Below are 23664 nucleotides of genomic sequence, written 5' to 3'. Positions count from 1 at the left end.
AACGGCGGCGAGCTCCTCAACTTCTCTCTCCGCTCTTCCCTTTGCGCTCACGGCACCTCGTTACGCTTGTCGTGCCCCCACACGTCACCGCAAAACGGCAAGGCTGAGCGTGCCATCCACTCCACCAACGACATTGTCCGCACTCTCCTTTCCCAAACCCACATGCCACCAAAATTTTGGGTAGAAGCGCTACACACCTCCACCTACCTTCTAAATGTTTGTCCCTCACGCGCCATCCAACAGAACACACCACACTTTATGCTCTACGGCAGGCACCCATCCTATGACCACTTAGAGCATCTCCACCCGACCCCCAGGAAGGCCCCCAAGAGCACTTTTCTGGTGCCGGCGGACAAAAAAGTTCCCACTCGCGCCCCCATGAGCTCAAATATCGCCGGATTTGGCCAAAACTACGGCCGGCGATCCCACTCCAAGCCCAGGATCCTGGGGGGCAGCTAGGGAGGAGAGAGACTATTTTACTTGCTTTGGGCCCATCGTGAGCCTCCCACTCCCTCTCTCCTCACTTTTCCTTTGGGCCCACCCACGTGATGCTCTCTCTTTTCTCGTCTTCTCTTTCTCTCCCCCACTAACTCACGCCTGCACAGAACGCCGCGCCGACAACGCTAACGACACCTACTGGCCGCCGCGCCGTGCCTCTACGACTTCTCCAAGCACCACCTCTTCAAGCACGACACCGACGGCACCTACTGAGCCGACCCGCGTCGGACCTGCTCTCGCTTGCGCCATCCACGCGAGCGCCTTTGCCGCTGCTGAAGAAGCCCAGCGCCCACCTCCCACGAGAGTAGTGCATGTGAGCATCTGGATGGGGAGACGGCTGGAAAAATCCTCAACCCAAGTGCATAAATTCTACCGGGGCAACCCCAGGAGGCCGAAAAAATGCCTCCTGGGGGACACAACGGCTGGAGATGCTCTTACACACTCTGAATGTTTGTGCTACCCCAACCTCTATGCCACCACACCGCAAAAACTCTCCCCGATCCAACCCGTGCATTCTTCTCGGCCTCCCGCTCGAGCACAAGGGCTATAGGTGCCTGGATCTCCTTCCCCACAAAGTCATCACGTCCAGGCACGTTATTTTTTGTAAACTCGCTTTTCCCTTCGCTAAGAGCCCCACACATGCAGCCACCATCCCGGCCACATGAAATCCCGCATCGCAAAACCCACCCAGCCTCAATCTCAGGATTCTCCGCACCTGCTGACTACGCGGACACCACCAACCCACGCACTCCACCTACCCCGCCCACGCATGCAACCAATCGAGGAGCGTCTCGACATGCACGAGCCGCGCGGCTGGATGCGGGCGTACGTCCACCTTAGCTGCTGGTCACACAGATCCGCCCCCACTTTCTGTCGTGCCCACCTCTCCTCCCTGTTCTCTCCCCCACGCGCGGTCCCGCTCCCACCCCCAAAAAAACCAACACACCATGCGCACCAACGCCAAGGTCGGGTTTCTTCAACCTAAAAATATTTTCACCCTTTCTGTAACTATAGACCACATCTCACCTATTCCTTCCTCATACAAACAAGCCCTCAAAGATCAAAATTGGTACAACGCTATGTTAGAGGAATACACTGCTTTGTTACAGAACAAAACTTGGTCGTTGGTGTCTTCCCGTGCAGGTAACAACTTGGTGACGGGGAAGTGAATCTTTCGGCACAAGATGAACCCTGACGGCCCCTTTGCACGGTACAAGGCCCGTTGGATGTTGTGCGGCTTCACACAGCAGCACGGCATCGACTTCAAGGAGACTTTCAGCCCTGTTGTCAAGTCAGCGACGATCCGCGTCGTCCTCGGCCTCGTTGTCTCGTCCAACTCGCCCATACACCAGTTGGATGTGAAGACCATGTTCCTCCACGTCCACCTCGACACCGTCGTCAACAGTTAGCAGCCATCCGGCTTCGTCGACACTTCACGCCCATCGCATGTGTGCAAATTGCATCACTTGCTCTACGGGATTAAACAGGCTCCGCGGGCGTGGTTTCAGCGCTTCACCACCTACCTTACTCGCCTCGGATTAGCCACTTGCAAGAGCGACACCTCTTTGTACATCCTGCATCATGACGACGCCACCGCATACCTCCTTTTGTACGTCGACAATATTATTCTCACCGCCAGCTCCGCCTCCCTGCTTTGCCGCACCATCTCGCAACTCCACCATGAGTTTTCCATGACCGACCTTGGCAAGCTCCTGCACTTTCTGGGGATCAACGTTGAGCATGCTCCGCATGGCCTCTTTCTTTCACAGCAGCCTGGAGATACTTGAGTGCGCCCACATGAGCAATTGCAAGCACCAGCACTTTCTGGGGATCAACGTTGAGCATGCTCCGCATGGCCTCTTTCTTTCACAGTAGCCTGGAGATCCTTGAGTGCACCCACATGAGCAATTGCAAGCCCGTCATCCCCATCGACACCAGTGCCAAACTCTCTGCCACGGACTGCTCGCACGTATCCGATCCATCTCTTTACCACAGTCTCGCAAGTGCTCTTCAGTACTTTACTCTCACTCAACCAAACATCGCCTACGCCATCCAGCGGGTCTGTATGTTTATGCACGACCCGTGGGAGCCGCACTACACCGTCCTCAAGTGGATCCTACACTATGTTCGGGGTACACCGCAGCTCGGCCTTCACCTACGGCGCTCCCCCGACCACCAGTTGGTCACGTACTCGAACGCCGATTGGGCCAGTTGCCGCAACACATGCAAGTCCACGTCAGGCTACTGCATCTACATCGGCGACAACCTTGTGTTATGGTCTTCAAAGCGGCAACAGACCATCTCGCACTCAAGTGTGACGGTGGAATACAAGGCTTTGACCAACGCCGTGGCCAAGGCGTGTTGGCTACGGCAACTTCTTCGTGAGCACCGATGCCCGCCGGACAGGGCGATGATCACCTATTTCGACAACGTGAGCGCGATGTACCTCTCCACAGCGTCAGCGGACAAAGCACATCAAGATCGACCTACACTTCGTCCATGAGCGGTTTTCCTTCGATGACGTCTGTGTGCTCCATGTTCCCTCTACGTCACAGTTTGCCGACATCTTCACGAAGGGGCTACCGTCAACTGCGGGGGGGGGGGGGGGGGGGGGGGGGGGGGGGGGGGGCTGTTGGAAGACCAACGGTACACATGTAACGTGAGGACCGAGTCGTACGTAGTTAGGCTCACGATCTCTCCTATTGAGACTCGCACGATGTGCATGCCCTATGTATACGTATAGCTCGGGCAGTTATCCTCTGTACATGGCATATAACCCCTTGGTGGGCAAGTAATACAATCACGAATCACTTTCCATAATTCAACTGACAGGATGGAGGCAGAACTAGCAGGGTAGAGATACCGGAATTTCTTACCGGGAGGAGATGGAGAGACAAGCCGGCGCGACGAGGAGATCCTGTGGGCGTCACCGTGGTCATGGTCGTGCTGCGCGGGGTCGGATCTGCAGCGCAATTCTGCCCCAAGGAAGCAAGCACTTCAGATGAGACTATGGATTTGTGGAATGGAGAAGTAAGGAGGAGGGCGTACCTTGGCGTCTAGGTCCTCCTGCAACGCGTAGGGAGGCGCCGTCGCAGCAAGGTCGGAGATGCCGCCGCTCCCCCATGTGCGACGCCCCGCAGAGAGAAGGGGGTGGACGGGATCGGCCTCCGTCGCGTTGCTGGAGCAGCAGCCGAGCCGCCGCTGGTCGGTGCAGTCGGCCTGGGTCCTTGGTCGCCGGAAGATGGAGGGCGTCCGTGGCCGTCTCTCTCGCCCAATCCATGGGTGGAAGAGATGGACGCGCTGTCGCTGAGGAGGGAGGGAAGAAGGGAGGTCGTCGTGGGGCTGCACGAGACGAGTCCCTCGATGGGGCTGGCGGAGAAGACGTCGCCGGCGCGGGTGGATTGGGGACTAATCAATCGCGGGGAGAGGAAGAGACAGATGAGTCGTGGCCTCCGAAGGGTCGCCGGCATTGTCTCTTGGCAAGTTTTAATAATAAATTGGAACTCAATCAATCAAGGAAAGAAAAAAAAAGGACAAACGAAGACGAGCTCGATCTGTGTCTCTTCTTCTTCTTCTTTTTAAAGGTCCGGCAATTGCTGGCTATTTCATTTCAATTACTAGCAGGAATGCGGGGCGATCTGTGTCTCTTGAAGAAAGAAGGAAAAAGAAAGTGATTTTTTTTATTTATTTTGAAAAACTCCACCCATATGTTGATCAAATAACAATAGTCTTACAATCGTTCATTACATAATTAGCCACGCATGGCGGAACAGAATTACACAGAATACCATCGGACATGGTATCAAAACTAATTTTTGCTATCTCATGTGCCGCCTTGTCAGCCTGCCTATCAATCTTAACAATTTTGAGATCAACAATAAACTTGGAGGCGCTGATCGCTTCCATTTTTAGATCCACATAAAGAGACCTGTTAACAATTTCTTTCGTTAGGAAAGAAGCAGCAAAGGAGCAGTCAGTTTCCAAAATAATTGGTTTGTGAAGAGAAATACCAATGTACAACACGCATGAAGTTCCGCCTCCTCCGCTCCGGAGCATATTGGAATAAAATCCCAAGAAGACACCAGGACTTCTCCCAGATGATTCCTAGCGACAACCCCAACGCTAGCAGATCTCAAGCTCTCCACAAAACTAGCATCAACATTTATCTTAATATACTCCCGCTCTGGAGGCTTCCAAACAGCACGATCATTTTTTTTTTGCGGACTAAGATTCTCCCCATTCCCCATCACCCCCTTCCCTTTGGTGCTTTGGTCCACTTGCACACGAGCGTTGGAAGTGGAGAAAGTCTTCCAATAATTATCCATGAAGATAATAGACGCATTCACCGATTCTTTCCCTCTTTCAAAAATCAAATCGTTCCTCAGATGCCAAGCTCTCCAGAACATAAATAATACTTGCTCGCGTACCGGAGACCCCAATTGGTCAAGCAAGATGAGAAACCAGTCTGGCCCCGTAAAACTGAACAACTCCTCCCTCGGAATATTCCACACATCCCCCAAGGCGATACGCAAAGCACGCGCCTTAGGGCAGGTCACCAGAGCGTGGAAGATATTTTCATCCTGAACTCCACATATAGTACACATACTGGAGACCGTTTGATGGTGAGTCACTCTATTCACCTGAACCGCCAAACTATTGGTCGCAGCTCTCCAAGCAAAAATTCTATTTTTTTGCGGAACCTTAGCCTTCCAAATAACGTCCCACGGTCTTCTTTCCTCATTAACAGCAGCACTGGATATTCCTATCTCTCCCATGTTGTCCTTGAGATTTAAAGCCAGTCTATACGCACTTTTCACAGAGAACATACCACTTTTCTCATAGTGCCAAGCAACTAGATCACCTTCTCTCACAGACTGAATGCGTAAGTTTAGGATCATCAGTACGATGGTGACCATCATGCATGCATAAACAAGTGGTGCACGATAGAGACGTGCTTGCTTGCTTAAACAGTCTATATCCGCGCACAAGAAAAAAAGTGGTGCACGAGAGGAGAGGAGAGGAGGGTGCTTGCTTGCTTAAACAGTCTTGCCCTAGTTGGTTGAGTCGCGTACTTACATTACCGGCATGACCCGCTGCGGCTCCAGGATGCCTCGGTCCTTCCGCTTCACTTGCCGCAACCGCGAGCACGGCTGCGCGTGGAGGTTACCGGGACCTGCTTCTGACCGCTCTGCCAACGACGCGCCTTCTTCCCCGGCGTCAATGCCGAGGTGCATCTCCTCCACCGCCTCACCTACGGCGGCGAGGAGGTCTGGATGGGCATGTGAACAACTTATAATTTTTTATTTTTTATTTTGCGGGGGTAAACATCTTATAATACACCATAAACATTTTAGTATACATGTTGAGATTTTCAAAATACATTTTCAGTGAACATTAATACACTGAACATTTTTTAATTCACGGCTACAGAAAATTATATGTCACGAATTTTCTTTTTACATTTCAACAACATATATTATGATTTACATTAACTTTTTTTACAGATTCACGGACATTTGTTAAAGCTCTCATTAACAAATTTTTAAATGTGTGAACATTTTCTAGAACAGACTACAAAAAATGAACAAAAAGAAACCAAAAAGGAAAAATTAACAAAAATAATCAATGTGCAACGAGTGATGAAAACGAGCCACAGGGGCTTGCCGGGGGTGGCCCATAGGGCTCACGCAGCCCAGGCCATGGCCGCCTAGTGGGGCCGTGTGGGATCCATATAGAAAAGAAAACTTACACCACGTTGGGCCAAGGTGACATAAATAAACCAAAGAAATGTATGTCTACGTGCGGTCGGCCTATACTCCTGCTTTTACTAGCTAATAATACATAGTCAGGGGAAATATCTAGTACTGCCACCCCTAAGGTGCTCCCGGTGCTCCAAAACTCGATAGCACATCTTTAAATGTTCGAAAAATTCTGAAACAAATCCACCACATTGACACAATATCAAAGTATGTTGTCCAAAAATATGAAATGAAAATTCGAAGCATTGCTTGAGAAACATAAATGACAAATTCGACAGTAAATAGTACACAACATAAGTTGGGCTTTAGATTAGGCACATTATCACAGTGATGTCCCTTTTGTCATTTTTGTATCTCGAGCAATGTTTTGAATTTTAATTTAAATTTTTGTAACAACATACATTGATGTTGTGTCAATGTGCTGGATATTTTTTCAGAATTTTTTGAACATTTTAAAATGTGCTATTGAGTTTGGAGCACCGGGAGCACCCTAGGGGTGGGACTACCAGATATTTCCCCTATGTAGTCAAACTTGACAAATACAATTTTGAGTTGCAAGATACTGATCTTCCATTGGGATTTTAATCAGGTCCAAAGCTAAGCAAAGATAAACCCTACAATCATTACAAACGAACAACAAGCTACATAACAAGACAACTGAGTTCTAAATACACTTTAGTTCCTCCAGTTGATGGTGATTAAAGAGCATTGAGCAACATCTAGTTGTTTCACCATATGCAGTCATTGAAAGTGGTGTTAGCTGAGTGGCACAAAAGGCTGTGTCCACAGCTTCTAGCTGAGATCCCTACGGCGCCACTCTGTCGATGCGGATGTGTACAGTGAGTTCATTGGATGAGCTCTCGGCGAATTTCGGAGGAACCAGCAGGAAGAAGTTGCCTAGCTAAACTCCACCCACCAGCGAGCTGCTTGACACGTGAGGATCCTTCTGGAACACAAGCCTCCCGTCGGTTTTCCCACCAGCAACACCATGATCAGCCAAGATGTTGCACGAATAGCTCGGTTCAGACTCATGGGCCCTGACACAGACCACGGTAAGAGCACTACCGATGCTGGTTAGGGTGTTAGTCAGGAGGAACAACGACATGTCCTCCCCAACGAGCAGCGTGAACCGGTAGTCTTGTGCCAAGGGGGTCTCCAGTGGCTTGTTGTAAGCCAAGTTGATCAGTGACCATCCCTGTTGCCTCGCGAAGGCGGACAACGATAGGGTGGTGCTGTTTGTGCATCGGTGTTGCTCGAGTCAGAGGCGACACTGATTGAATCTGTTCAACACGAGAGAGAGAGAGAGAGAGAGAGAGAGAGAGAGAGAGAGAGAGAGAGAGAGAGAGAGAGAGAGGGAGAGAGAGAGAGGTGGCCGAGCACTTGCTCGCCGGCGTCTGAGATGCGGACTTTTCATTTGCACAATGGCCTACCATTGGCACCCGAGGAAGCATCCTGCTTCTGTGGGACGACAATCTCGTGCATATGTATAGAGTGGCCCACCTAAACCCGTCCTAGAAAAATTAGAAACTGAGGGGGTGATGAGGGGGAGGGGGGCATTGCCCCCCTCCCTCCGCTCCCCCCCCTCCCTGTGCAGCATACAAAATAGCATATAAACAACTTACTGATTCCAGTTTCTTTCATTTATACTTGTTCTTTCTTTTTTAGAATGCATGGTATTTTTTGTAAAAACAAAAAAATTCAACCCAAAATCTTGACCTGACGATTGACAAATGGCAATCTATGTTTGCATAATGCAGATCATTCATCACCGGGATAAGAGTTTGCCTACACCAACTCTTGGATAAATGACTTGTACCAAGAATAATCATCCTACTTGCTAAAAATGTTTTTACGGTGGGGCACACAAGGAATGAAAATTGCTCCACAACGCCTCTAACGAGGTAAGAACGCCCGCGGGCGCTGCCATTGATGGTATGGCCGAGGCTGAACCAAGCTTTTCCTGGCAAATTCGGGCCCATCCCCGGCTGGATCGCCATATCGACCTCCTCCATCATCCAACACGCTCACGGGTGTCGTCTACCGCCGGGAAACCACACGACCGGAGCTGCACCATCGCCCCGCCTGAGTGAACCATCGAAGGCGGAAGGGCCCTCACCACTGTGTCACTGATGCCAGACGACACACACGTCTAGGACACCCGCACAGGACACCGTCATGTTTTCCTTTTTTTGTTCTTTTCTATCCTTTTTTAGTTTTTCAAAAAATTTCCTTTTTATTTTCTTTTTATCTTATATTTGATATTTTATTTTTCAAAAAATCTTCAGAAATTAAAAAAATACATTTTTTTTAATTTTGTTCATTTTTTCTAAAATGTCCCTGTTTTGAAATTTTGTTAAAATTCCAAAATAATATAATTTTATAATTTTTTCACTACTTTGAAAAAATGTTCGATAATTCAAAAAAGTTTATAATTACTAATTTTAACAATGTTCACATTCAAAAAATTCACAAATTCGGAAAATGTTTGTGAATTTCAAAACATGCTCCCCCTTTCAAAATTTGTTCGCAATTTAAAGAAATGTTCACGTTTTCAAAGTTTGGTCGCAAAATCCAAAAAATGTTCCAGGAACCTAAAAAAAATCGCTTTCAATTTTTTTTCACAAATTTAAAAGTGGTTAAGGAACTTCTCTCTCCAAATACGTTCACACATAAAAAAAATCATGTTTTCAAAATGTGTTCCTGAATTTAAAAAAAAATGGTTAATTCCAAAACAAGTTCACATTTTGAAACTTTTGTTCGTAATTTGAAAAAAATGTTTGCTTTATTAATTTATGTCCATGTACTTCAAAAAAGTTTGCATTTTCAAAAACTGGTCGTAATTTTAAAAATTGTTGTCCCTTTAAAATTAGTTCCTTTTTCAAAAAATGTTTGGATTAAAAAATCGACTTTTTAATAATTTGTTCAGAAATTAGAAAATGTTTCTGTTTCACATTTAATGTTTACTTGTTCAATGAAGCTAATTGCAACATTTCTACTATAAACAAGGGAAGAAAATGATGCATGAGGTAAGATGGCAATGCAAGAGAAAACAGGGTAGCACCACAGGTTACAGCAATGTATCACATTCAAGATCTCTGTCATGTAGTTCAGCAATGTAGGAGAAGTTCAAGGGAGCAGTAGATGTCTTACAGGGCCATAGGCTCTCGAGTCCCAGCTGACGTAGACATTGTGCCCGGCGACTTAGCAGTGCCCCTTGGTATCTTCTAGATCTACTCCGGAAAGCTGATCGAATCGCCAGGCAGCCCAATCACATCGGTCTACCCTGTTGTCCACCGGCGACCTGCAAACGCATACATATAGCAGCACCAAGAATCAAGAACCAGTGTCTATGTGCACCACCCACCAATCGGAAGCCTCAGAATTCAGGAAACTCACAAGCAACCCGGCCTCACATATGCGGAACATAAAATGCGGAGAGTAGGTATTTTCTGTCCAGTTAAAGTGGAGATGTAACAGAGCAGACCAATATCTAACTATTCCAAATGACAACAAGCTACAGGGTAGAACAATTGTCTTCTAAACTCAGTCTACTTCCTGAAGTTAATTAGTTGCTTATAGATAGGTAGAGCTGATCGGATCCGGACAGGGTTCTGCAAAAATTTGTTGGATTTTTTCTTCTTTTTCTAAAAGGAGGATAACCCCTAGCCTGTATCGAGCGATGCACACTTCTAAGATGGAAGGGTTTGAGATTTCCCTTCCCTTTTTCGTTAATGGAAGATTTTTCTGAGAGAAGAAACCATGCAAAATCTTGAAGATCAATGCTGATGATCTGGCAATGGTGAGCGTCTGTGCAATGCAGCACAAGTGGAGATATAATGGTTTATAGATAGGTAGACCTGATCGGATCCGGACAGGTTACTGCAAAAATAGTGGGGAGAGTCGTGTTGCCAATTATTTGGCGAGCGTTTTCCCCACCCTCGCCGCGCCCATGGATTGGCAAGAATCACACACGGGCATTCCGGGTGCGCTGGGGGAGCCGATTTTTTGGCGTTAGTCCATATGGCAACCAAATCTCGTTGGCGAGCCAATTTTTTGGTATGGTTGGAGTTGGTCGTAAACCAAACACATGAACATTTTTCAATCTTGAAAAAAATTTAGAAAAGGGGGAAATTTTCGAAAAAATTTGAAAACACTAACTTTGTTTCCAAAATATGAATATTTATGGGAAAAATGGAACATTTATTGAAACTCTGAACAGCGAACAATTTCTGCATGTGCGAACAATTTTTGAAACTGTGAACAAAACTAGGGAAAGGCAAACATTTTAAAAAAAATCAACAAAATTTGAAAAACCAGGAACATTTATGAACTTTTGAACAATTTTAGAAACCCCAAACACCATTTAGAACGAATATTTTTTCCAAATTAAGGACTTTTTTAAAATTGTGAACATTTTTTTAATTTATGAACAAAAACTTTTTGAACTACTGAACAAAATTTTGAAACCCCAGTACTAAATTTGTAAAAGGCAAACGTTTTTTCAAATATGTGTACTAATTTTGAAAATCTAGAACATTTTTGCAATTTGTGAACAAAAATTAAAAATGAAGACTTTTTTAACTTCTGATTTTTTTTAAACGTGATCATTTTTTAAATTTGGGAACAAAAATTGGAAACAAGAACATGTTGTGAAGTTTTGAATAAATTATGAGCAATACAAACATGTTGTGAAAATAATAATAATAAAACTTGAAAAATAAAAGGGAAAATGAAAAAGGAAGAAAAATGATAAGAAAAAACAGGGGGGGACAGGAAAAAAAGAAAAAAAAAGTAAAACCAGTGCAGGAATCTCCTAGAAGATTCCCGAAACCGGAAAAACCGGTTGGGTGCCACCTAGAAACTTCCTAAAACCGAAAGCGCTGAAACGTTTAACGGGCCGGCCCATCCCAAATGCTCGTTGATCTCCCCTGTGCATCGCTCCAGCAATTTGCCGCAGCGAGCGGCCAATACGAAAAGATGATAGTTAGTGAAAGGGGCTATTTAAAACTTTTGTTAGTTTACGTAGGTGTAGAATTATCGAATTGTTATGGTCGTGAGATGGAACGGGGAAAGGGTGACCACCACCAACGCATGCCCAGGACGCGCCACACATGGCGTCTGGAGCATACTCGGTACGCTGGGTCGTTTCGGCCAAGAACACCCAAGCGAGCGGGTGGACCATGGGCGTAGCGCATTTTCTATATTTATCGCTTACAGAGAGATGAATGTTGAAGCAGGCCAGTCCCATTTAGCAAAGTTTTGCGAAGGTTCTACTGTGGTTTTAGCGGGGTTTATTTCCTATTTTCCTTTTTGCCATATCTACGCAATGAGCCGCATATAGGAGGTCCCCTATGGGCACCCATATGTTCGCATTCAGCAAGACAGGAGGAAACCCTCGCTGAAGGGAGCCACCAGTTGGGCCGGCCCAAGCGCGCGGGATACACCAGCCTTGTTTCTGTTTTATTTTTTCACGTTTTTTGTTTTTGTTTTTTGCTTTCTTTTCTTACTTTCGTTTATACTTACAAATATTCAAAGTAAATATATTTAAAAACACTCTACATAAAAACATTTGACCAAGAATTTGAGAAATGTTAAATGTGTATAGAAAAAAATGTTTGGAACGTATACGAAAAATGTATGCAAAAAAAGTATGTGAAACAATTTAATCATGTATTTATAAAAAGTTGATCAAGCATTTGAAAAAATGTAGGACAAGTGTTTGAAAAATGTTAAGCAAGCATTTGGAAAATGTTAAATATGTATATATAAAATGTTGACTATGTATTAAAAACATGATGAAACAAATTTGATCATGTATATAAAAAATGTTGGTCAAGCATTTGAAACAATGTTGAACAAGTATTCGACGCAGCCCATCTTGAGAGGCGGCCACACCAGGTGCGTCACCTTCCCCAGAGCCAAACCAAATGGGACCTGCAGCAGACAACACAAGAACAAAGATGTTCAGTGCCAAGATTTCATTTATGAAATCAACTTGTTACATAGGAGGGAGGGGGACACATGAGGATCCTTCTGGAACACGAGCCTCCCATCAGTTTTCCCACCAGCAACACCATGAGCAGCAGCCGAGATGTTTCATGAATAGCTCGGTTTAGACTCATGGGGCCTGACGCAAACCACGGCGAGAGCACTGCCGATGCCGGTCAGGGTGTTGGCCAAGAGGAACAAGGACATGTCCTCCCCAACGAGCAGTGTGAACCGGCGGTCTTGTGCCAAGGGGAACTTCAGTGGCTTGTTGTAACCCAAGTTGGCCGGCGACCATCCGTGCGCGGTTACGAAGTGCTTGGGATGAAGCTTATGCAGCCGCCATAGAAGTAGAGATCGTCGCCCGTGAGGGCGCAGAGGCGGCACTCACCGAAGGGCATAGGGTGGGATGGTTAGAGGGGAGCTTCCCCATGGTGGCGGCGGCCCTGTACCTGCACCTGCAACCAAAGCACTGGATCGGGATGTCACAAGCAAAGCATTCTAAGGAAAAATCTCTATGAAAGACCAAATGAATCAAAATGTCCCTGCAGCTGCAGTGGCACCCGTAGGCGCCCAGGGCCAGTCACCACTCGAATTAGAGCATCTACAGCTGGACTTAGCAAAAAACCCTAAATGCCTGCGAACACGCCCATACTATCTGTTTTGAGCCCCTATTTGTGTGTTCATGCATCCACACTTATCATTTTCTCCCTTATATGTCATGTCACTTGCATGTGATTGATGAAGAGAAGAAAGGGAAAGAAAAGAAAGAGTAAACAAAGAGAAAATTATGGTCCAAGCTGGGCCACGTCCTACGTGGCGGGCTGCCCGAGTGTGTTCGCGAGCCCTCATATCCTTCCTACATTTGTCCTTAATATGAGGGTTCGCGGTAGCCCGTATATATACGGATGATATGAGGGGTCCGGTTGAGTCATTTTTTCCTTCTCTCTCCCGTCCGGTCACTGACCGGGCGCGTTCGGGGACGTTTGAGGAGGATTTGGGGTGATAGGAAGTAGATGCTCTTAGATCTCACCTGCTACAGCAAATGGGGATCAAAATCATACCTGCACTACAAGCAGGGCCCGGCCCTGGGCATGTGCAACATGTGCGGTTGCACAAGGCCTTCGATAATACTACATCTACGAAGAGCCAAATGAAAACTTCCTGACCAAGCTTCTACCATCCCCTGATTTTCACAGGGTGGGCCCCACGCTCCCCAATCCCTCCAACCACAACTCTCCATGTTTCCTTTTACGTTAATATTTAAGTAATCCTACATAAGTCTAGCAAAGCTCCAGGACCTCTAAGGCTGCTGTCAATGCATCCGTGCTTAGATGAGGAGCTATACTCCCCAGTGCATAGCTGCTTAGCTTATGGTAGCTAAGCTTGCTTCATTTAATGATTTAACAAGTAAAGATCTTCATGTATTGGTGGGCTTCCTTCATTTAAATGTTTTGCCTAGATTCACGCATTTAGCATTGTTTCTTCCTGGGGTCATCATACTCATCTCTCTCCTCTTAAATAACTTGCCACATCAGATTTTTTACCTATGTGGAAGGCTTAGCACCTGTACGAAGGTGGAGCGGGGCCCTGTGTAGGTACATATAATAAATACTTAGTAGGTACATATAATAAATATTTGATATCAACCAAGCACTTATCAATGCAACGTAGAAAGTAGTCTAATATCTAACAATGTAGAAGACATTATCCATGATGACATGAATGAAAAAGCTGGACACCTATCTCGAAAACAAATTGAATTAAATCTCCTAACTATACCATGAGCATGAGCAAGGCTGATCATCGACTCGACGAGCTATAATAGTTAGGCACCGACTAGTGCACACACACGCACGCAGTCACGCAAGTGTCTTTATTTGGTGTACGCTTTACAAAGTGTACTACATGGAGTAATATTATTTTAGTACCAAGTACATATGCAAATCGTCAAAAAATTATTGAATGCACCCTAATATGAACAAATTGGGCCCAAAAAATGAATTAAGCATCATGCCAATTATTGGGTAGCAAAATTTTCTTAAACATCTAGTGTACTCCATATTCTTCTATTTGCGTATATTTAATCGCATAATTTATTATCAAGATATATTTGTATACCATACATTTATTAAGAACGACACACATACATATATGCTACATTAATACAAGATTCACACACTAATCCAGGAAGACATGTAATTTTGACATTTCTTACTATCACATTATTAAAAACGACACATATACATATATGCTACATTAATACAAGATTCACAAAATAATCCAGGAAGACATGTAATTTTGTCATATCTTACTAGCACATTTAAGTTGAACTTATATAAACATGTTTTAGTTTGTATTTTATTGAGAAATGTAATTCAATTCTGAAAAATGTTTAAGTTCGCCATAAAAATTAGCAATCGCTATGAGTTGGAAAAATGACTTATAAATTAACATGTATTAAATTTTAGTATAAATGTTGATATTTATTTGACTCACACATGTGCCCAATATTTACTATATTTGACTCCATAATAAATCCATAATAAAGTTATCTTGAAACTCTTCGTAGTTGATGTTGCCCAAGCTCGCCATCGCCGGAGTCGGCTACGTCAAGTCGTCATCAACAACTCCTTAGTTAATATGCATCCAGTTTTTTTATTAGTAGTCATTGCATTCGAGTTGATTCGAAATCGAAGCCCCGTGTGGGTTATATCCGATATCTGGAACTTTAAACTGTTGATTAGTACTATATATCCTGGAAATTTGAAAATCCGAGGTCCTGTGCGAAACTAAAAAAATGGGCCCCTATCTCACTAAAAAAATGAATTATACTATATATGGTACTCCCTCCATTCTTAAATATAAATTGGATATATTAAAAATAATACCTATTCAACTCCTGGTTGCATTTTGTTTATTTGAACAACATCTTTCTTTTAGTATTCTTTGAAACTAAATCTTCAATGATGGCGGCGAGGGATGAGGTGGGGATGCTGGTGTGATGGGGGATGTGGTTGCGAGAGCTCATGCGGCGAGTCCGGTTGAACTGCTATATACTGTGGTCTTTAACTAAGGAGGCAAGAACGGATCTATAACGATCATTATCAAAAGTTAATTAGGAAATTAGGAATTAGAAGTAGGAGTCGAAGGTATTCAGAAAGGAAGACTCGTCAGCGGCAGACTACCTGTTTTGAAGCCGTGAGAGTTATCGTCGTGTGCCCGTGTCAATCCGCTCGCCGAGAACTGGTGCCGTGTGCTCGTGTCAATCCGCTCGCCAGGAACTGGCGCCATGTGCCCGTGTTGCCTCATAGCACGCGCTCTAAGTCTGGACCTATCGCGGTCGTCGATCGATCCGATGACTCCGTTTCCAATCAGGCAACGCCCTGAGGACTGCCGAGGATCAATACGATGAGGCGACGATCCCGTTTCCTATAGGCTGTAGCGACGCCTGCAGCCACTGACGCGATCTGAAGAGTTCATAATGACTATTACAAGATGACAATCTGTGTTTGCATAATGCAGATCGTTCATCATCGGGATAGGAGTTTGCCTACACTAGCTCTTGGATCAATGACTAGTACCAAGAATATCCATCTTACTAGCTAATAATCAAACTTGGCAAATATAATTTTGAACTGCAAGTACAAATCTTGCACTGATACTTTATTAGTTAATAAGTACTACATCAAAAGTTGTTTCGTATAACCAATGGCAGACTCATTCATGACACTCATGAGTTTGTGAATTTGAATAAATTCTACCATTATAAATGATAACAAGCTACATAACAGCCCACTTGTCGTCTAAACTCAGAACAATTGTCTTCTACCATTATAAATGATAACAAGCTACATAGCCGTCATTCGGCATGAATGGTGAGCTATTTGAAAAACAATGAACTAGCTACATAGCTGAACCAAACACAGCCTCACTCTACTTCCTCCAGTTAATTACAGTTAACTAAAGAGCATAGAGCAGTTACTTAGAGATATGTAGAGTTGATCGGATCCGAAATTTGTAGGAATTTTGTCTTCTAAACTGAAGGGGGTGAGTTTTACTCTTCCCATTTTTTTACTGATTTTTCTAAGAGAGGAAAACCATGCAAAAATCAGGAAGATAAATGTTACTGATCTGGCAATGGAGACATGGCAAATTTAGCGTTTATGCAATGCAGAGAAGAGAAACCAGGTGAAGATATAAGGGTTTGTACTACCGCAGCTCTTAGATCAAATATTAATTCAATAGGAGTACTATTCATCTTACTAACTACTCAAACTAATTTTGAGTTCTAGGTTATTTACTGATCTTTCATTGGCACTTTAATTAATCAGTACATCCAAAGCTACTTTGCATAACCAAGAGCAGCACCAGTCATGACACTAACGAGTTCGTAATTAGGATTACTTCTACCATTACAAATGAAAACAAGCTACATAACAAAACAATCTTCTAAACTCAGTCTACTTCCTCCTGTTACATGGTAATTCAGCAGCGCAAAGCAGTCTTTTTTTTTGACCAGTGCGCAAAGCAGTAATTGTAAGTGATAGTAGTTGCAACGAACCTACATCTCTGACCGAAAACGATTTGAAAATCCTGATTTTTTTTTTGGAAAATGTGAACATTTTTTGTTTAGGAGAACAAAAGATGGAAAATTCAACTTTTCTCTAGAACTCTGAACCTTTTTGCAAAATGCTACCAATTTTTGAAAAATGCAAGTAGTTTCTAAAATGCCGACCAAATTTTGGAAACACATGTTTTTGAATATTTGGAACGATTTGTTAAATTAGTACAATTAGAAACAAAAATGGAAGAGAAGAAAAAAGTAAATGAAAAAACAAAAAACATAAAAAGAACGGTTCAGGAACCTTCTAGAAGGTATGCAATACCGGGAAAACCGGCTGCGAACCATCTGGAAGCCTTCCCAAAACCGGAACTCCCAGCTATAGTGGGAGATGGGCCGGCCCAATAATCGCCCTCCTGTGCGTTCTGGTCGACCCTTCCATGCAGAGAGCGTCAAATAGGGGGAGGTTGTATTTGAGAAAGGCTTGCCTTCCTTTTTGCCAGGTTTTGTCCTTATGGTTTTCCATTTTCTATTTCCTCTTTTTTGGTTCTCTCTCTTTTCTTTTTATTTTTTCTTTTATTTTGTGTTAAAATTTTGATTTTTCAAAACTCCCAATTTAAGTGTACAAACATTTTAAACTTAAATAATTTTCAAAGACACATTGAAATTTACTCGACTACATGTTGAATAATTTCTTAATACACTTTAAACATTTTTCCAACATGTTGAACATTTTTTGAGTGTGCATCTAACATTTCAGAATACATGTTGAAGATTTTATAAAATACGCGGTCGGTGAATATTTATAATATATTGTGAATATATTTTTAATTCATGGCTGTAGAGAAAATATTTGATGCTACCCATTTTGATTAGTCTTGTGCCGCAACATATATAGAGTACAAGAGGCGGCCAATATCTCAATTGTATCCTCAATACAAGGAAGGGATCGGGAGATATGGCATGATAGAAAATAATATGAACATATCCTAACATGCCTAATGTACATGCAATATACATATATTCAATAATGGTTAACACTCTTTTATATGTCACGGACATTTTCCCAAAATTGCTCGAACAAAATTTTACATTCAAGAACATATATTATCAATTACATGAATATTCTTTTACATTTTGATGAACAATTTTTTAAATGTCATTAACAAATTACTAAGCATGTGAACATTTTTTTTAAAAAAATCTGTGTGTATGTGCGGTCTCCCATTGGCACTTCCACAAATCAGTACATCAGAAGCTATTTTGTATAACAAAGAGGAAACTCATTCATGACACTCATGAGGTTGGAGTTAGGATAACTTCTACCATTCCAAATGACAACAAGCTACAGAGTAGAACAATTGTCTTCTAAACTCAGTCTACTTCCTGCAGTTAATTAGTTGCTTATAGATAGGTAGAGCTGATCGGATCCGGACAGGGTGCTGCAAAAAATTGTTGGAATTTGTCTTCCTTTTCAAAAAGGAGGATAACCCTCAGCCTCTGCATCGAGCGATGCACACTTCTAAGATGAAAGGGTTTGAGATTTCCCTTCCCTTTTTCGTTAACGGAAGATTTTTATGAGAGAGGAAACCATGCAAAATCTTGATCAAAATCTTGAAGATCAATGTCGATGATCTGGCAATGGTCAGCGTCTGCAATGCAGCACCAAGTGGAGATATGTTCTTGGTTGAAATACCAGTTCAAACTTTACAAATGAGTACAATTTTGAGTTGCAGGATACTGATCTTCCATTGGGACAACTGAGTTACATAAGATACATAACAAGACAACAAGCTAAGCAAAGATAAATTCTACTGCCACTACAAACACATTTTAGTTCCTCCAGCTGATGGTGATTAAAGAGCATTGGACAACATCTAGCTAGTTGTTTCACCATATGCAGTCATTGACAGCATATGGTAGCTTCCAGCTGAGATCCCTATGGCGCCACTCTGTCGATGCGGATGTGTACAGTGAGTTCACCAGATGAGGTCTCGGCGAATTCCAGAGGAACCAGCAGGAAGAAGTTGCCCAGCTTAAGTCCACCCGCCAGCGAGCTGCTTGACACGTGAGGATCCTTCTGGAACACGAGCCTCCCATCGGTTTTCCCACCAGCGACACCATGAGCAGCAGCCGAGATGTTGCACGAATAGCTGGGTTCAGACTCGTGGGGCCTGACGCAGACCACGGCGAGAGCACTGCCGATGCTGGTCAGGGTGTTGATCAGGAGGAACAAGGACATGTCCTCCCCAACTAGAAGCGTGAACCGGCGGTCTCGTGCCAAGGGGATCTTCAGTGGCTTGTTGTAAACCAAGTTGGTCGGCGACCATCCGTGCGCGGTGACGAAGTGGTCCAGCAGGCAACATGCCGGCGCTTTGAAGGCGCAGTCATCCTCTGGGCAGTAGCATGGAGCATGTGGGCATGAACTCTCATGCTTCTCTTTCTGCTGGTAGCCGACGAACTCGTTGCAGCCGTATGTTTGGTTCGAGCATGGCACTTTCATGGCGTCGATGAACTGCTCGAGCTCGACGCAGCGGGAATAGCTAGTGCTTTTGCAACACAGAGCGCAGAATGTACCCAGTCTCAAAACGTGCCCAACCTCACGGAGCTTTTCCGGGCACTGAGAACACAAAACGTGCCCAGCCGCACACTGAAGAAACATGAGAAAATTAGCACAACGATCAGCAGCAACAAACAATGGATAATAAACTGCAGAAAATACAACAACAGTGTGCAATGCCTCTCCACAGTCCTTTCATCAGTTATTAACAGCTGGATGCAATGCAAGCAGAAAGATGAAAGATATCAATCATCAACATAGTACTCCCTCCGTTCCTAAATATAAGACTTTTTAGAGATTCCAATACAGACTACATACAGAGCAAAATGAGTGAATCAACACTCTAAAATATGTCTATATACATCTGTATGTAGTTCATATTGAAATATCTAAAAAGGCTTATATAAGCATTTCATTACCCACGACTAGAGTAATAACAGGCTGCTCCTAAGTTATGTTTATGGAAAATTATATTCAGTTCTGAAACCAACAACTAAGATAGTAAGAGAGCAGCTAAAGTGGCATTTGACTACAACCCAGCAAATTGGAAACTGACTTCTGACTGCTACAAATTCAGTTTTCGGATACCAGCAATCAGGATCCTACATGGTACCATTTTGTTATCCTAGCAAAAACAGCATGAGCCAAACATGTAAATGGAAAACATGTTTCTTCGACAAGCAAAAAGGGAAAAATGCAATTTATGGCACATAAATGTTGATCCACTGACATTCTTAAATTTCAGAGAAAACAGCAGGCGTTGCCCATGCAGTATTTACTGCTAACCAGGGAGAAGAGGTTCTTATTTTCACTCCCAACAACAATCAGGAAAACGTCTACATCGATGCACTCGGAAGAAGAAAAGTGCAGCATACATACAGTTCATAACAGAGTGCATTGTGTGCAGAAACAGGAAGCGTACTATCAATCATCCACATATTTTTCGACACAGATCAATCATCTATATAGTAAGGGATAACTAAATTCGCATTTTACTAAACAAACTATCCCTCAAGTTATGCTATGGAAAACGTATTCAGTTTTTGAGACACCAACAATTAAGAACCTACAGATGAGTACCAAGAGAGCAGCTACACTAGATTAAAGAAATTGAGTGCTAACTACTACCCAGTTCAGCTTAGAGACACCACCAATTAAGGTCCTAAATAGTACTCCCTCCGTCCCAAAATAAGTGACTCAAGTTTGTACTAACTTTGTACTAAGCCTAGTACAAAGTTGAGTCACTTATTTTGGGACGGAGGGAGTAATAGACAATCTAAAATAGCATTCCAATACTACCCGCTAGATTGGAAATTCAGTCATAACTGACGCAGTTTCGGCTCCGAGACACCAACAGTTAACATCCTACAAGCTCCCATCTAGGAATCCTAGCATATGTTGATCCACTGACACTATGCCACCTAAATTTCAGAGCAAATGGCAGGCAACTTGGCCTACCATCTACAAGCAGTATGTGCTAAACTAGCATGTCACTGCTACAGACTAGATTGGGTCCTAGCAGCTACATATGCAGTTTGCACACACAACAAATCAAGACCCTACAAGGTGCCACTTGTTCATCCTACCAAGAACAGCAGCATCCAGAAAAGTAAATGGAACTACTTTTTCTTTGAGAATCAAACAAGGAATAACTGCAATTTAAATTCATGCCACGTAAATGCTAATTCACTGCTTTATCACATACTAATTTCAGAGAAATGCAGTCAAAAAATTCAGAGAAAATGACAGGCAAGTTTCAGTGGAACCATGTGCACTACGTACTACAGCAGCCTACAATTACTACGAGGGAGGGAAGCATCTACATCGATATATACTCTTAAGTATCCATCCAGCCAGAAAAAAAAAGTAAACGCAGGAACAGAGATTGAATGCCGCGGGTGCCGATAGAGCAATCTACATTGATATACTCTTACAAAGAAGAAAGTGCACTTGAATATAGTTCATAACAAGAGTGCAACGCGAGCAGAAACTAGACATGTATAAATCGTCAACATGGTAAGAGATAACTAAACTAGCATTTTGCTAAACAAGCTGCCCCTCAGTTATGCTATGGAAAACCATATTCAGATTTTGGGACACGAATAATTAAGATCCTACATAGTAAGAGAGCAGCTAAACTAGCATTTCCTCAATAGGTCTGAAACTGAGTCCTAACTACTACCCTGTTCAGCTTTGAGACACAAACAATTAAGATCCTATGTAGTAAGAGACCAGCTAAACTAGCATGCCACTACTACTCACTGGATTGGAAATTCAGTCACAACTGCTACATTTTCAGCTTCGATACACCAACTGTTAACATCCTACAAGGTCTCATTCAGTAATCGTAACATCCTAGCAAGAATACCAGCAGCCGAACAAGTATAAATGTTTGGAATTATTGCAATATATGCCACCGAAATGTCGATCCACTGTCATTATGCCTCTTAAATTTCAGAGCAAATGGCAATAAGCACTATGTGCTGAAGTAGCATTTCACTACTATCCTACTATCCGAACAAGAATACCAGCAGCTACATTCAGGTTTCACACACAAAGAATCAAGACCCTACAATGTGCCATTTCCCATTCGGTCATCCTACCAAGAACAGCAGCATCCAGAAAATTAAAATGGAACATATTTTCCTCTGAGGAGCAAACAAGGAATAACTGCAACCTATGCGATGGAAATGCTAATCCACTGGCATATTAATCACTATACTGGAAAGTGAGTCCTAAATGCTGCCTGCTCAGTTTTGAGACACCAGCAGTTAAGATCCTACTAGTATGAGACCAGCCAAAACTAGCACTCCACTACTGCCCACTAGATTGGAAATTCAGTCATAAGTGTGCACTTGTTTTTAGCTTGGAGACAGCAACAGTTAACGTCCTACAAGGTCCCATTTAGGAATCCTAGCAAAATGTGCTAAGCCAGCATGTCACCAGTACAGATACAGAGTCGACTGAAAACCGATTCCTAGCTGCTAGACATTCAGTTTTCACACGCAACCAATCAGGACCCTACAAGGTGGCATCTGTTCATCCTACCGAGAACAGCAGCATTCAGAAAGGCAACCGGAGCATTCATCTTTTCCATCGAGGAGCAAACAAGGAATGACTGCATTCAGAAAGCATAGATGGAAATACGCAACATGCGCCATGGAAATGTTGATCCAATGACTTAAATTTCAGAGCAGACTTCGGGAAACTTCGCCTGCTGTCTATATGCAGTATGTGCTAAACTAAGCATGTCAGTAATACGCAGACTAGCTAGATTGGAAAACTGGCTCCTAAATGTTACATGTTCAGTTTCCGCACGCAACCAATCAAGACCCTACAAGGTGCTGTTTGTGCATCCTACCAAGAACAATTGAAGCATCTTTTCCTTTGATTAGCAGACAAGGGACAACTGCAATTCAAGCCATTGGAAATGCCAATCCACTCCACTGGCATCATAACACATTTCAGAGAAAACAGCCCATGTGCAGTAGTAGCAGCCTACAGCCTACTGGCATCAGTGAGAGGAGCAGCTACAGCCACATCTGATGCACACTCTGCTCTCAGGAACCCATCCGGGCAAATAAAATTAAAGAACAAGAAGAGGAATGGAATGCGGCGGATGGAGCAAATCACCTTGAAGATGGGCGGCTTGAGGGGCTCGGAGCAGATCCTGCAGCGGAGAGCTTTGGACTGTATCTTGACGGTCACCTCGCAGCCGGGCCTCTCCTCTTCCGCCTCCGCCGCCGCCGCAGCCGCCGCGGCGTCTGGCACTGACCCCTCTCCAAGGTCCTCCGTCTTGGTCCTCTTCACCGAAGGTTCTTCCGCCATGGGCGGGCAGCCCTCAGTGGGGCGGCTCGGAGCAGAGCCGAGGTGTGCGTGGCGGGGAAGCAGAGCCTGTGCGAGGGCAGGTTTTGTGAGGGTTTGGTTGTGCTGGCCGGCTGTAAAGATAAATGCCAGTGGTGAAAGTAAAAAATGAGCGGCTAGGCGTCAGTCGGATAAAAAATTTATTTTGCACACTGATCACCTCGTCGTCAGTGTGCTCATTCATCACCTTTGAGGTGGTCGCACATGCGACAGTGTGAGAGAGAAGCGGGCTTCACTAAAATCCGACATGGCGTTGGCGCCTCTTCAACCTCTCTCCCGTCAAAAACAAGTGAGACCCAAGCCACATCAAACATCGAGCCAAACTATCATCTTTTATCTCTAGCACATTTTATGAGTTAGTTGACTAAATTGCTCCTTGAAGGCGAGTTATATACAGATGGCGTCTTTTACCCTAGTAAAGATTAAACTTTTGG

General features: G+C 43.9%; 1 protein-coding gene across 1 annotated transcript; it reads right to left on the bottom strand.

Annotated features, from left to right (window-relative positions):
• Nucleotides 1-18529: 18529 nt before the first annotated feature.
• LOC123068297 (E3 ubiquitin-protein ligase SINA-like 10) lies at nucleotides 18530-23287 on the bottom strand. Its single transcript, XM_044490850.1, has 2 exons — nucleotides 23000-23287; nucleotides 18530-19456 (listed from the first exon to the last, which is right to left on the bottom strand). The coding sequence occupies exons 1-2, from the start codon at nucleotides 23192-23194 to the stop codon at nucleotides 18746-18748; spliced, it is 906 nt and encodes a 301-aa protein (XP_044346785.1). The 5' UTR covers nucleotides 23195-23287; the 3' UTR covers nucleotides 18530-18745.
• Between the last annotated feature and the right edge of the window lie 377 nt (nucleotides 23288-23664).

The sequence above is a fragment of the Triticum aestivum genome, chromosome 3B (assembly GCF_018294505.1).
Source record: "Triticum aestivum cultivar Chinese Spring chromosome 3B, IWGSC CS RefSeq v2.1, whole genome shotgun sequence".
Classification (NCBI taxonomy): Eukaryota; Viridiplantae; Streptophyta; class Magnoliopsida; order Poales; family Poaceae; genus Triticum; species Triticum aestivum.
This window is presented reverse-complemented; position numbering and strand designations above follow the sequence as displayed.

Excerpts from the sequence above, each read along its gene's own strand:
- LOC123068297 (XM_044490850.1), bottom strand. The coding sequence starts at position 23,194 with ATGGCGGAAGAACCTTCGGTGAAGAGGACCAAGACGGAGGACCTTGGA. Across the intron at positions 19,457-22,999 it reads TCAAGCCGCCCATCTTCAAG|TGTGCGGCTGGGCACGTTTT; the intron begins GTGATTTGCTCC and ends ATGTTTCTTCAG.